This window comes from Azolla caroliniana, unplaced genomic scaffold (assembly GCF_043228905.1).
Source record: "Azolla caroliniana isolate FFs.n. ecotype wild unplaced genomic scaffold, voAzoCaro1.0.p SCAF_3, whole genome shotgun sequence".
NCBI classification, from domain to species: Eukaryota; Viridiplantae; Streptophyta; class Polypodiopsida; order Salviniales; family Salviniaceae; genus Azolla; species Azolla caroliniana.
The window spans coordinates 427,611-443,588 of record NW_028230438.1 but is presented as its reverse complement, the minus strand read 5'-3'; the positions used below and the strand labels follow the sequence as shown (position 1 = coordinate 443,588).

The 15,978-nt window shown below is 45.4% G+C and overlaps 1 protein-coding gene across 1 annotated transcript; it reads left to right on the top strand.

The window, feature by feature from the left end:
• The first annotated feature begins 1,044 nt into the window (after nt 1–1,044).
• On the top strand, nt 1,045–2,686 carry LOC147865701 (alpha-galactosidase-like). Its single transcript, XM_087316033.1, has 6 exons — nt 1,045–1,191; nt 1,276–1,358; nt 1,449–1,539; nt 1,737–1,786; nt 1,891–2,031; nt 2,409–2,686. The coding sequence occupies exons 1-6, from the start codon at nt 1,128–1,130 to the stop codon at nt 2,499–2,501; spliced, it is 522 nt and encodes a 173-aa protein (XP_087172159.1). The 5' UTR covers nt 1,045–1,127; the 3' UTR covers nt 2,502–2,686.
• The last annotated feature ends 13,292 nt before the right edge of the window (nt 2,687–15,978 follow it).

The following is a 15,978-nucleotide window of genomic DNA, read 5'->3' as shown; positions in this document are numbered from 1 at the left end:
TACGATAATTTGATTAATGTATGACATTGATGCAATGAGCATGTGAGATATACTGATCGACCATTGTCGCATACAAGAAAAAAAAGGAACATAAAGTGGATCTTAAGGTCAATATTTAAAGACATACAATGATATTATGCACCACAAGAAAAATCAATAAAAAATGTTTTTGTTTAGGAGCTTTATGCAAGGCTAGATATTAATATATTGTGAGTTTGTGCCATTAACAACCTAAGGGCAAATTCCCTACTCTAGATTGTGTACAAGTTCTATCGCAAAACAAGGGAATGGATGCACTTTTCTGAATGTTGGCCTCTTTTTCAGGATGCCTACACCTTGTGGCAAGATTGAACCAAGTGGTAGCATAATCCAAGATATGTTAGGTTTGCCCATTGCACTTTGATGTGGATCCCTAAAGATGCAAGTTTGTTGTGCCTCAATCATAACTTACATGTGCTCATGAATGCAATCTTGATGATCATTAATGTGAACTACATTTTTGAATCAACATGATCATCTTATTAGTATGACTTGGATGTTTACAATATAAATGTAATGAAGTGCTTATGTTGATGATGAAAGAAATGGAGGTCCACTTGCATATTAACACCAAACATGTTGCCCCTTCTTGGGCATGGATCCCCATTGTAGCCCTTTTAAGGATTCAAAACTTGTGCCCTAAGGAGGAGGGATTCCCATTGTAGCCTTAGTTATCGATGGACCATAACCACATTTCATGGCAACTTTTGACGTGTTCTTAACATCATAGGCATCCATCTATGATCACCATGAGTAACATTGGAGCCATGTGAATGGTAGAGAGCTCCTAAGAAGAACAACCAAACCAAAGCCAAAAGATTATAACAAACAAACTTTAACGCAAAAAGGCGAGATGTAGTTATGAATCCTTTGTAAATTTAAGATATGTCACTTTAGATGCTTACTGAAGCATTAATCATATTTGAATTAGCAAGGGGTTCAATTTATGTAAACCTATCCATTGTGGTTTTTTATCTTATCTTTGATTAGTTGAAGTCGGAAAAGTGTCTATAGTAACAACAAATTTGGATTGAAGGTATTGTTTTCTTCAAAGGACGTTTATAATTTTGTATGTTTTGGATATCAGTATGACTTCTCGGGCTGACTTAAACAATGAATGGGCTTCTTATGCTAGGCCAGGTGGATGGAATGGTATGGAAACATTATGTGATATATAACTTTTAAAAATTTAATTTTATGTCCTCTTTTCTTCATATATTTTGTTGTTTTGCATAGACCCAGATATGTTGGAGGTAGGCAATGGAGGCATGACAACAGAGGAATATCGTTCACATTTTAGCATATGGGCAATCATGAAGGTTGTACTTGAATTTTGTTCTTGTTTGAGTGAATATTGTTATTGATAAAATATATGAAGATACAAATTGCTAAGGGATATTAATTTATAGGCTCCACTATTGATTGGGTGTGATATTAGAAGCATTGGAAGTGATGCACTTGCCATCTTGAGCAATCCTGAAGTTATTGCCATTAACCAAGGTTAGGAGGGCCCTACACTTACAACTTCATTGTTCCTCCAATCGTATGTCATATTCCTATCTATTTGTGTATTTTGGTTCCTATAAGTTCATGTTTTGAGCCTCACATGACACCAATGTTCATATGCTTGGTGCACAACTTCTTCGTTATGCACATGTGTATCCCATTATACTTAAAGTTGTTTCTTACCAATATAGATTCTTTGGGAGTGCAAGGAAAGAAAGTTAGTCAAAATGACAACCTAGAAGTAAGACGTTTATGTACCCAATACCTGAATTCAACCAAGCTAGAAATAAAATGTGCTAGCTAATGTGTGTATTTGGGTTTTGTTTGATATATGTACATGGATAGGTGTGGTCTGGCTCATTATCAACTAATAGAGTGGTAGTGGCATTATGGAATCGTGGAAATTCACTAGCTCGTATAACTGCGCAATGGCTGGACATTGGCTTACCTTCTTCAACGATGATGCAAGTACGAGATTTATGGGAGGTCTTTGTCTCCTCTCTCCAAGCTTAGACATTTTTATTCTATTAATGTTACCTTGGTATGATTAATGTGGAAAAGATTTATGTTACCATAAAATGTTAGTTACTAACTTACTAGCATTTGAAGAGAAAAGAAAATTTCATTTGTTCATGGGAATGTTCTAGTTAACAATCACTAGAGTGATTTCAAAGATGAAATATGATGGATGTTGCAATGACGACTATGTAACATTATGGCCATTTCTTCCACATTTTCCCTTGGATCACAATTTCTCATTTGTCATTTTAGTTTATTCATCCACCCCATATGCACATGCACACAAAACACATATTGAATTAGTTTATGTTTTCTTTGTTCTCTCTTGAAAATATTTTGAATAGGGAGAAGATCTTCCATCATATTATCGAGCTAATCTCAGCGCAGAAGTCGGAGCACATGGAGTTAAGATGTTTATCTTGAAACCTCATAACTAATCATCCTAACTCTTTTTGTCCAAGTATTTTATAGATTGAGGATTGGACTACCATTACTCATACCATAGACTTTAAAGAGCTCTATGAGAGTATAAATTCAATAGGGAAAACAACTATTATATCATTGAAAAGTTGAAAAACATACAGACTATTTAAAAAATATTTCAAGAGAAAACATTGTAAAAGGGTTATAGATTGAACTTCTTGATGCTCACCGTTGATGCATTTATCATATGTGAGTTCATATGAAGGAATTGACACTAAAAAAAATACCCGTTTGGTGGGGGTGTCAAATTATATCGAGTCATATGCGTATGTGTATATTTTAAATAGTTTCAATTTGATTATTTATTGCTTGTATTCTACTTGAATGATAATGCCCCCACCATGATAGTTTTGCACATCATAAAAGAATTCTTTTTCTAGCCTTGTACTAATGGTATCAAAATTGCGTGCAAGCTAGGAGCTAGAGCCTAGAGGGGTAGATACAGGAGGGCCTCCACCTCCCTTGATGGTGGGACAAATAGAGAGAATACAAATAATGGAAATTTTACGTTGATGAATGAGTCATTCCATTGCCTTTTAGATAGGTAACTTTTATAAGCCTCTTGGCCCCTGGGTTTTCATTAATTCAATGAGAATGAGAGGAATAACATAGATCACTAAATATATATGTAATACCATGAAAGGAATGCATAGAAAATTAAATACAAATACTTATTCAGTACATTATGGTTTTCATTTTGTACCTTTTGATCTATTGCTACAAAGTACACAATACTATAACATTTGACGTAAAATATATAATGACTAGCTATCGGGCAATTATTGTTAACTTAGTTACTTGTAGAACACCTTGGCATACTTTTGGGACAAATGCTATAAAGCGTCTTATTCAAAATCATTTTGGTGATGCTAAGGGTGGGGTATTATAATAAATGAACCTCAAATGCACGAGGCTTATTCTTTGGGCAACACGCGTAAAATTTGCCCTTTGCCACAAGTTTTACAATCTCCGTTGGCCTGCTAGCATGCCACACTCTTTCCACTATCTTCATCCTTGTGGATATCAATGTTGTTGTACCTCCCATCTTTTTCCATCCCATATTTGTACATATATGTTCTCACCCTTCCCTTCTCTTTTCTCCTTGAGTTATAACAGAGCGTTCCCAATCAATTTCCTTAGAACTCAACATTCTTTGCAATACAATTATGGTCTTCTCTACTCATGCAATAGCCACTTCTCTCTCTCTCTCTCTCTCTACAATTGACCATATCTTCACACTTACATGCTTCATTGTCTAGACCAAGGCTCGCAATAGGAAATTATATTGTTGTTTTTGGAATTTCGCAATGCCTTTGACACAATCCTTTGAGAGCGGTTGTTTGATTGTCTTAAAAGCTTGGAGATACCATATGACATGATGTCAAGGTGACTTATCTAATTGCGTCAGTAGCACTATTGGTGTAAAACAGGGTTGTCCCGTATCATTGACTCTTTTTAGGATCTACATTGATGAGATTACTGATTTTGTTTCTCGTAAGGAAGAGAACGGTTAGTCCTAGGGGGTACACAAGTCAATCTCTTGCTTTATTTAGACGACATACGTTTACTCTCTAAGATTGAACACGACAAACAAAGGAACCTTAATGTCTTGGATGACTTTTGCACACAAAGAAGATTGGTGTCATGATATGGCAAGACTCGAACCCATGACCTTATGCTACATGAGTCGAGCTCTTACCATTAGACTATGAATTGTAATTTGTAGGATATTATTTTTATTTATGCTTTATCATAGAAAATTGATGTATATTCCAGATCTCTCTGGAACATTCTAGAAGCTTCAGGATTATTCCTAAAAACACTATAAAAGGAGGCACAAGGCATTGTTTTGAACCAAATTGGTTCAACACCAAACTTAAGCCTCTTAGCCGATTTGTACTTATCTTTCATATAATATAAGAGCTGCTGTCATCATCCTATCTCTCTCTCTCCTCTTCTCACTTCCTCTCTCTCGGGAATCTTACGCAGTCCCGTCCTCTTAGTACTAATAGTACTGTTCTTCTTAGTACTAATTCCATCTTTGCTTTAGTACTATTCCCGACAGTTTGAACCAATTTTCCTTTCCTCCAGCCTACTTGTCGTTCTCCCTCATCCTCCTACCCTTTTTCCTCTACTATGGCTACTGTTAGCGCCCAAGAATATCAATCCGTTTTCTCCGAGTTACAGTGCCTAAAAGAAAAGTTTGTTGCCCTGGAACAAGAAAACCAACGACTGATAGGGGATCTGCAACAAATCGCTCTAGAAAAGCAACAAACGCAGCAACAACATGGGGAGTTAGCGTTACGGGTGCAACAACTCAAAGCGGCATTGCAACAACAAGGATCAAGTCCCCAAGGATTTCATAAAGAGCCGAAGATTGGACTTCCTGTGAAATTTGATGGAACGCGATCGCAATTCAGGGGATTCCTTAATCAGGTACGATTAGTCCTCCAAATGCATCCTTCCCGATACCCCACTGATGCATCTCGAGTCGGCTTAATAGGCACGTTGCTTAGCGGCTCAGCCTTAGCATGGTTCGCTCCGCTTCTAGAAAAACAATCGCGCTTGCTTAATAACTTTGAAGATTTTATTAGTGAGTTCAAAGCCTGCTTTGGAGACACCGACAACATCAGGACGGCGATCAACAAGATCCGGTGATTGCGTCAAGGCGATCGTCCAGCCTCTGCCTACGCGGCGGATTTCCGCCTACTCGCTTCCGAAATACCCTGGGATGATCAAGCACTAATGGAGCAGTTTCGCTATGGCCTGCGAAATGATGTCAAAGATCTACTTCTAACCTGCCCCAAGAACCAAAGTCTCTTATGGAGGCAATCAGTCGAGCGGTCCGATGTGACAACCGCCTTTTCGAACGACGTTCGGAACGTCAATTACAGATACCACGCGCTAGGCCGGAGCCCACTTATGCCGCAGTCGCGACTAGACTGTTTGCACGAGACATACCTCAAGCAAATACTTCGACACCGATGGAGATCGATACCATGCGTCGACGCGGCCCGTTATCGGAAGAAGAAAAGCAACGACGACGTGCAAATCGATTATGTCTTTATTGCGGTGGACCAAGGCATATCGCAATCAATTGTCCCCATAGGCCAAGAAGACAGGTAAATCAAATTGTAGCCTGTACTAAACCCGAGTCAATTCTTCCCTTAGGCGTGTCTGATAGTATTAATAGTACTAATAGAGTGTTTGATAGTATTCATAGTACTAATAGCCCAAGTATCTCAAATAAATTTGAAATCCTTAGTCAATTAGATGAAGAGTTAAACGATTGAGTCCAGCCAAAATAGGAGCCGTTTGGTTGGACAACAGCCCTAGATCTGTACAACCCATTAGTGGTTCCATTCCTTCCAAGCAAGTTAGCAATGTGTTCCTAGCCCAAGTCATTGTTAGTACTAAAAGTACTCCCCTAGTACCCGTCCTAGCACTTTTAGATTCCGGAGCTAATTCCTGTTTCATGGATCAAAATTTTGCCCAAGCTTCTCAGATATCCTTAAGAAAACTTCCTTGTCCCGCATCTGTAGTAGTCATTGATGGTCGTCCCATTGCTTCCGGGAATATTGTAGAAGAATCAGAACCCATTCAGGTTGTCCTAGGTAGTTTTGTGTGTGTAATATCATTTAATATAATTAGTAGTCCAGAGCATCCCATTGTCCTAGGATTACCTTGGTTTGAATTACATAATCCAACCATAGATTGGAGAACAAGAGAAGTTCGATATCGACCACCCCAAGAATCAACTCACCAAGTTTCGACCATTTCACTCCATCAACTACGCGAAGAAGGACCCAAGGAGGCAATGTTCCTATTTGCAATATCAGTACATCCTTCCAACACTATTAAGAAGGACTCCTCAGTACAACTTCCAGCAAAATATCATCCTTATGCCGATGTATTTGACAAGGTAAAAGCCGGTACCCTTCCTCATCACCGTCCATATGACTGTCCCATCGATTTACAACCAAGAACCGAGCCACCATGGGGACCAATTTACAACTTGTCACCCACCGAGTTAGAAGTCCTTTGAGCCTACATAGAGGAGAACTTGGCAAGCGGGTTCATCCGCCATTCGAAATCTCTGGCCGGTGCACCCATCTTCTTTGTCAAGAAGAAAGATGGCTCACTTCGTCTTGTCGTTGATTACCGCGGATTGAATAAAGTCACCATCTGGAATAGGTATGCACTTCCTCTTATATCAAGTCTTTTAGAGAGAGTTAATGGTGCCAAGTTTTTTACTAAAATCGACCTACGAGGAGCGTATAACCTCGTACGGATCCGACCGAGAGATGAGTGGAAGACCGCCTTTCGCACGCGGTATGGGCATTTCGAGTATACTGTTATGCCGTTTGGACTAACCAATGCACCCGCAGTCTTCCAACACATGGCAATGATATATTCAGAGACCTCTTGGATATCTGTTTGATCATTTATCTGGATGATCTATTGATTTATTCGAAGACCCAGGAAGAGCACGATTCTCATGTACTATTAGTACTAAAGCGACTCCGCGAGAATGGTCTTTATGCCAAGCTAGAAAAATGTAACTTTGACTGCAAGCAAGTGGAATTTCTAGGCTACGTCATCTCCTCAAAGGGCATCGCCATGGATCCAGCTAAAATCCAAACTGTACTAGAGTGGCAAATTCCACGGTCGGTACGAGATGTACAATGTTTTCTAGGTTTTGCTAACTTCTACCGTAAGTTTATACAGGATTACTCGAAGATTATTTTACCTCTCACACAACTTACGAAGAAGGGCCAAGCATTTCTTTGGTCCATAGAAGCAGATATGGCTTTTCGGCATCTTAAGAAAGCCTTTACATCAGCACCGATTCTAGCTCATGTGGATACAAGCAAACCATTCATCATGGAGGCCGACGCATCAGATTTCGCCCTAGGTAGCATCCTTTCTCAACAAGGCGATAAAGAAGAGTTGCATCCGGTGGCTTTCCATTCGCACAAATTCGATGTCGCAGAAATCAACTACGAAATACATGACAAGGAGTTATTAGCCATCGTGGATTCATTTGTACAATGGCAGCATTTCTTAGAGGGCTCTCCACATCAGGTCATTGTCTTTAACGATCATAAAAATCTTGCTTATTTTCAGAACGCTCGCGTACTAAATCGATGGCAAGCTCGGTGGGCGCAATTCCTCACGCGTTTCGACTTCAAAATCACATATCGACCGGGGAAGCAGCAAGGAAAAGCAGATGCACTATCACGACGTTCATATCTTGCACCTCGTCCTTGTGACGCAACATTTGATAATCAAAAGCAAGTAATCTTGGGACCAACACGATTGCACACGACGCGGATTTTTCACACCCCGATGGATTCACGGATTACCGATGACATATGTGCAACCTTGAAGACGGATAGTTTTGCTCAAGACATCCTGGCGCACATTGATACTTCTCGGGCATCCTGTTCTCGGTCTCAACAACCAGGTATTGACTACCGACAATTCGAATATCATGATGGTTTGTTATTCTTTAAAAAGCGCGTATATGTCCCCGATTGCTCCTGTCGCCTTCAAATCGTCCAACATTGTCATGACACCCATACGGCGGGACATTTCGGTAGTACTAAGACGTTGGAGCTAATGCAACGATCTTTTTGGTGGCCCCACATGCGCCGTTTTGTCGACGACTACGTTTGGACCTGTGATGCTTGCTGCCGAGCAAAGATGCCACGACACCATCCATATGACTTGTTGGAACCCTTACCGATTCCAAGTAAGCTGTGGCAGTCTATTTGTCTTGATTTTATCACAGATCTGCCGGTCTCGAAGGGGTTCGATGCTATCCTAACCGTCGTCGATCGATACACGAAGATGGCACATTTTGTGCCGTGTACTAAAGCCATCACTAGCGAGGAAACCGCCGCTCTTGTTATGCGTGAGGTATTTCGGCATCATGGCCTCCCAGACAGTATTATCAGTGATCGAGGCCCGCAATTTGTCTCCAAATTTTGGCAGCATCTCTTCAAGATGCTCAAGGTCTCCTGCAACCTCTCCTCCGGCTACCATCCTCAGACCGACGGGCAGGCGGAACGAACAAACCAAACGTTGGAGCAATATCTCCGGTGTTTGCTGAGTTATCAACAGGACGATTGGGCCGAGATTCTCCACTTTGCGGAGTTTGCGTATAATAATGCTATTCACTCCTCGACTTGGGTCTCCCCATTTTTCGCTTATACCGGTTTCCATCCTCGCTGGTCGGTGATCGACACTCCGGAGCTACCTACCAACCCTCGTGCCGAGGATCATTTGGAGAGGCTACGCAAGATCTAGATGGATCTCTCTACTCACCTTCGTCATGCTCAACACACACAGAAGACTTATGCGGATCGTCATCGGATTCCCTCCTCTTTTGCCATCGGAGATCGAGTATGGCTCTTACGTCGTCACATCAAGACTACTCGACCGTGCGACAAACTGGATTATCGACGACTCGGTCCCTTCCGTATTACGGGTAAGATTAATGATGTCACCTTCCGCCTTGATCTCCCTCTGCAGCTTCAGATACATCCGGTTTTCCATTGTTCTCTTCTTGAACCTTATAAAGCAAACACCATTCCCGATCGTGTGACACCACCGCCGCCCCCGCTGGAGTTGGACGCCGACCGGGAGTATGAAGTTGCTGCCATCCTGAAAACGTGAGTGTTTGCGGAAGCGTAAAATAGAGAACAACAGAGAGAGAGAGAGAGAGAGAGAGAGAGAGAGAGAGAGAGAGAGAGAGAGAGCAGAACGTAATTTCAAAATAATATAATGACTCTGTCCATGCACACTGTGCTAAGTAGTACTATTTATACAAGTCCTCTTGGGACTGATAGAAGTACCATGTATTTCAATGCTCACACGAGCATCTGACACTTACTACGAGACTATAGATACCTAGTAGTCTATCCTATTCTAGGCTTTCGATTGGACTGCCGGTTACGGATTGCACCCGGCCTCCACTGCTTGCCGGTTCGGTTGCTCACCGTCATACCGATCCGTTTCGCCCGATCCGTCTCGCTTACCGGCTCCGGCTTATTCAGCCGATCCGGCTCCGGTTGAGCTTGCCGCTCAACACTCCCCCTCAAGCTCAACCTGAGGTGGGGTCGTAGTGTCGACCTCTGTGGCAGTCGGTTCTTTCAACCGACTTCTCCTGGCGTCACTCCGCCTTGCTCGCGCTCCTCGTCCGGTCCGGTCCCGTTGGCCGCGACCCCTTTGGTTCTGCACGCCTCGACCCTCTCGGTCGGCATGTCTGCTCAATAGACCCATCTCAGCAGTCACGTTGCTGTGACTCCGGCGCTTGCCGATCCATTGGTTTTCCCACGATGGCATCAACTTCCGCCGTGTCCGTGTCCCCTTGGCCTTCAATCGATCCGACTCATCTGGGTCCATCTGTTGATCCGAGTCAGCTGTCTCCGACTCGTTCCAGCTCTTGTCCGAATCGGTACACTCCGATTCGACTTCCGGCTTCAGGCCTCTCACCACATCGGACCACTTCCGAGTCTTGGCCTTCTCCATGCTTCCCTCGGCTTCTTCAGCCGGTGAACCGAAATCGAATTCTCCATTCGACTCCGCATCATGGTCAGTACCGTCGTGATGACCTCCGCACAACATGCACTTCTCTTCCTGAGTGCACAACTCTTCTTCACGGCCGCTTGCTCCGACCTGTTCGGATGTGTCGACTTCCTTCGTCGACTCGGCTTCCTTCATCTTCTTGTCTCCTCTTCTTCCGGCTCTCCTCTTACCGACGGGTTCAACAATTTTTTTGCCTTTGCCAGTTTCGGTAAAGACTTTGCCCTTGCTTCTCCCCCTCAAGTGCGGCACGTCGAGATGCTGAATACCAAGCATGTCGGTAAAGTGCTGCAACTTGTCCGATCCGAGCGGCTTGGTGAAGATGTCGGAAACTTGACGATCCGTATGAACATACCGAAGGTCAACTTCACCGCTTAGGACCCGCTCACGCACGAAGTGGTAGTGCACCTCGATGTGCTTTGTGCGAGCATGGAACACAGGGTTCCTGGCGAGCTGCAGGCTGCTCATGTTATCGCAGTAAATCGGGATCGGGGTCGGCACCTCGATCCGCAGGTCTCGCAACAGTCGCCGAAGCCAGATGGCTTCACAAGTGGCAACGGTAGCGGCCCGGTACTCAGCCTAAGTGCTTGACAAAGCCACTGTGGGCTGCTTCTTGCTGCTCCACGCAACGGCCGCACTACCTATGGAGAACATATATCCGGAAGTGGAGCGGCGATCAGACGCATCACCGGCACAGTCAGCATCGGTGTAACCGACAAGATCTTCGGGTATACCTCGCCGGTATAGCAGTCCCCGGTCCTTAGTGCCGCTGACATACCGTAATATGCGTTGCGCGCACTGAAGGTGCTCCACGGTCGGCTTCTGCATGAACTGACTTACCACGCCGACCGGATAGCTGATGTCGGGTCGGGTGATGGTTAAGTAGATAAGGCTTCCCACAACCTGTCGGAACCGTTTCTCATTGCAGGCCGGTCTGGAGCTTTTGGTTCCGATCCAAGGGTGTGGAGACAGGTCGACAATCCGTAATGCCGAACTTATACAACATATTCAACACGTAATGTCGTATTGAGAGCAATATGCCGTCGGGGGTCCGGATCACTTCGATCCCAAGAAAATAATGAAGGTCCCCCAAGTCCTTCATTTCGAATGCGTTCGACAACTGGGACTTGACGCGGTTGATTTCGGGAAGACCCGGTCCGGTGATGACTAAATCATCTACATACAGGAGTATACATATCGGACCGTCAGAGCCTTGCCGGATGAACAACGAAGAGTCTGACTTAGAGACAACAAACCCCAGCTTACGCAACCGGTGCGTGATCTTCGCGTTCCAAGCTTGGGGGGCTTGCTTCAAGCCGTAAAGCGACTTCTTCAGTCGGCATACCGCCGATTTGTTCATCTCCGATTGAAATCCGGGGGGCTGAGTCATAAAGACTTCTTCTTCAAGCTCTCCTTGAAGGAAGGCGTTCTTCACATCCATCTGGTGAAGATGCCACCCCCTTGCCGCAGCAACCGCCAGTACCACACGAATCGTCGTCATCTTCGCCACAGGAGCGAAGGTCTCGTCGTAGTCGATCGTGGGTCTGCGCGTATCCCTTCACCACTAACCGGGCTTTGTACCGGTTAACAAAACCATCGGCGTTGTACTTGACCTTGTACACCCACTTGCATCCGATCGGTTTACAGTGACGGGGAGAATCAACTAGGTCCCAGGTTTCGTTGGCATCGAGCGCCCGCATTTCTTCGTCCATAGCGGCACGCCAATTTGCGTCCTTTGCCGCTTCTGCGTAGCTCTCCGGCTCACGCACTTCTGTCACCTTAGTCATGTACGCATAATGATGCGCCATGTATTCATTGTACCCGTACCGTATGACGGGATCCTTCTGGCGGGTTGATCGGCGCAAGGCACCGTCACCTGATTTGAGGCCCTTCTTGGCCAGTTTGGTCTTCGTTGCCGAAGATCCGCCTTTCTCCTTTCTGGAGTCGGATACGCACCGATCCGACTCATCATTGCCGGTTTCGAATTCCGGTATCTTCCTCTTGCCTTTCTCTTTGCGCGTGAACCGTTTCCTCGGTTCCTTGCGCGGGGAGAGCACGGCAGAGTCTCCACCACTTGCCGTCTCTTCATCCGACTGGTCCAACCGACTCAGTCGCTCGTTCGGTCCACTCAACCGAAACGATTCCGGACTCTCATCTTGAGTCCCGGCTTCACCATCCTCTACCAGGGCTGATTCAGGCTCATTGGCCTGATCTTCTGGCATTCGGTCGGGAGCGGAAGTCAGAGTCGGTACGGAGTACCAAGATGCCGATTCATCGAACTTGACATCCCGGCTAACTCGGACTTCCTTCGTCCGGGGGTTATAGCACTTATACCCCTTTTGCTCTTGAGCATAGCCGACTAGGATGCATTTTTCCGATTTTGCATCCAACTTTCTCCGCTTCTGATCCGGCACATGCACATACGCTATGCTGCCGAATATCCGAAGGTGTCTTAAGTTCGGCTTGCGCCCGAAATACAGCTCATGAGCTGACACGTTGTCACCAATGCGGTTTTGTATGTAGACGGCCGTCTGGACCGCCTCCGCCCAGTAGAACCGGGGCATGCTCTTCTCCTCCAGCATTGCCCTTGCCGCTTCGACGAGTGTCTGGTTCTTCCTTTCGGCCACACTGTTTTGCTCCGGTGTGTTTATCTGCAGCTGAACTCTCGCCGAATTCCCTTCTGCTGCAGATAACTAGTGAATTGGCCGGAAAAATATTCCTTTCCGCCATCCGACCGAAGGCATTTGATCTTCCTCTTCGATTCCTGTTCCACCATCTTCTAGAGGCTCCGGAAACAGTCGAAGACTTCGCTCTTCTGCTCAATGAGGTAGATCCAAGTATGTTAAGTATAGTCATCGATGAAGGAGACGAAGTATCGGCTCCCGCCAAGGCTTACAATTTGTGCCGGTCCCCACACATTCGAATGGATGAGATCGAGCTTGTTACGGCTCCGGTTCCGTTTGGTGGGGAATGGAAGCCGGTGTTGCTTCCCAAGTTGGCAGGCTTCACAAATTTCGGCTCTCCGGCCGCTGAACTTCGGCAAACCGAAAACGACTTGTTTTGTTTGCAGGTCTTGAAGCCTCTGGTAGTTGACGTGGCCTATCCGCTTGTGCCACAGGTCGATGTCCGACTCGACCTTTTGTCGTTCCGCGAACAGAGCGGTGCCAAAGTCATTGGTGTTGAGGATAAACATCCTCCCATCTCTACGCCCTTGCGCAATGACTTCACCCTCATCCTCAATGAAGCACCCGAGGTGCGTAAACCGCACCTCCATCTCCTGGTCGACAATCTGACCGACGGACACTAGGTTCTTCGTGATTGTTGGAACGTGTAATACGTTCATTAGCTTCCCTTTCTGTCCGACGTGACTTAGAGGGACTTCTCCGACGTGCACGATTGGGTGAGGAGTGTCGTCTCTGGTTTCGACTACTCCTAGTTGATCCGGTTTCTCCAGAAAGGAGAACCACTCTTTGTGGCTCGTCATGTGGTTTGACGCGCCGGAATCAACATACCACACTTCCTCCGTTTTGGAAGTGGTCTTCTTCATTGAGTTTGCCTTGTGATTCATCACCAAGGCTGGCCCCTTACCGGCCTTTCCGGTTCCGGATCCTCCTGATCCGTTTGCGTAGTGCCAGTTTTGCCGGCCATCCTTACCGGTCTTGCCGGATCCGGATTTGTCCGAATCGGCACGCTTTCTCCAGCACTCGCTTTCCCTGTGGCCCTTTTTGCCACAGTACCAGCATTCCGTAGCGGATTTGTCTTGCCGGCCTCCGGCACCGCCTTGACTCCCCCTGCTTGTGGAAGTCCCGGAACTGTTGTCGGCACGCTCATAGTGCCTCGGTTCCTGCTCTTGCCGGCCGCCTCCATTGCATGCCGACCCACCTCTTCCACCATGCCCATGGAGCCGATCCGTTCCCGTGTACAGCATTCGGCTGTCCGGGGATGCACTGTTAGATTCACCAGCGTGGTTCTCCTCTACAAGGAGCATCGACTGTAAGTCGAAGAATGAGGGGGTATTCTCCCTTGTACACACCGCAGTCCGGAACGCTCTGAACTTGGACGCCAGGCCTCCGAGACATACCTGCACCATCTTGTCTTCCTCTACGGTAACATTGATAGAGGCGAGCGAGTCGCAGATCTCCTTTATCCGGCCCGTGTAGTCTGCCACGGACATGTTCTTCTGTCGAACATTGCTCAGCTCCTATCTGAGTTGCAGCTTCCGGGCAGTGGTGCTTGCGGTGAAAACCTTTTTCAGGTTCCCCCAAGCATCCTTCGGTGTCTTGGCGTCACGGATGTGGCTGAGTAGCTGATCGCCGACACTGGCCGCGAAGCAGTACATCACCCTGCTTGCCGCCTGTTCCCATACCGGGAAGTCCTTGTGTGCCGAGTCTGGCGCCGCATCATTCGCTACTTCGACATAACTCCAGTACCCGTGTCCAAGCAGGTACTGGTGCATCTTGTAAGACCAGGATGCGTAGTTGCTCCTGTCGAGCTTCTCCACCGGGAGTGACGTAGCCATGCCTCTATCCATGTCTTCTACTGTGTCTGTTTTCGACCTGTTAGGGTTTTCTTCTCAAGAGTAAATGTCTGCAGCAAAGGTTCTCAACCCTCGCGCTCTGATACCATGAAAACGTGAGTGTTTGCGGAAGCGTAAAACAGAGAACAACACAGAGAGAGAGAGAGAGAGAGAGAGAGAGCAGAACGTAATTTCAAAATAATATAATGACTCTGTCCATGCACACTGTGCTAAGTAGTACTATTTATACAAGTCCTCTTGGGATTGACAGAAGTACCATGTATTTCAATGCTCACACGAGCATCTGACACTTACTACGAGACTATAGATACCTAGTAGTCTATCCTATTCTAGGCTTCCGATTGGACTGCCGGTTACGGATTGCACCCGGCCTCCACTGCTTGCCGGTTCGGTTGCTCACCGTCATACCGATCCGTCTCGCTTACCGGCTCCGGTTGAGCTTGCCGCTCAACACATCCTCGATTCCAAACTTGTTCGCAACAAACTTTATTACTTGGTCGATTGGCTCGGTTATAGTCCGAGCGAACGTACTTGGGAACCCGTCGAGCATGTTGCCAATGCACATGATCTTCTTGCTGATTTCCACCGAAAGTATCCAGACAAACCCGGTCCGCAATTAGCGCCGACTCGTTCCACTCTTCGTCTTTAAGGGGGAGATAGTGTCATGATATGGCAAGACTCGAACCCATGACCTTATGCTACATGGGTCGAGCTCTTACCATTAGACTATGAATTGTAATTTGTAGGATATTATTTTTATTTATGCTTTATCATAGAAAATTGATATATATTCCAGATCTCTCTGGAACATTCTAGAAGCTTCAGGATTATTCCTAAAAACACTATAAAAGGAGGCACAAGGCATTGTTTTGAACCGAATTGGTACAACACCAATATTAAGCCTCTTAGCCGATTTGTACTTATCTTTCATATAATATAAGAGCTGCTGTCATCATCCTATCTCTCTCTTTCCTCTTCTCACTTCCTCTCTCTCGGGAATCTTACGTAGTCCCGTCCTCTTAGTACTAATAGTATTGTTCTTCTTAGTACTAATTCCATCTCTGCTTTAGTACTATTCCTGACAATTGGTAGTGAATCTAGGGAAAACTAAAGTTGTCATCTTCCACACATCTCCTTAGATTAGGATTAAATGTCAGGTCTTAACACTCTCTCATAGAACAATTGAGGTAGTTGGATCATATTTATATCTTGGAGTCACTTTGAATGCTTGCTTAGGTAAATTTTTGATGACATAGGCAACCAAAGATAGACTAACACAAGGATATGCATCTGTCTCACTCTTA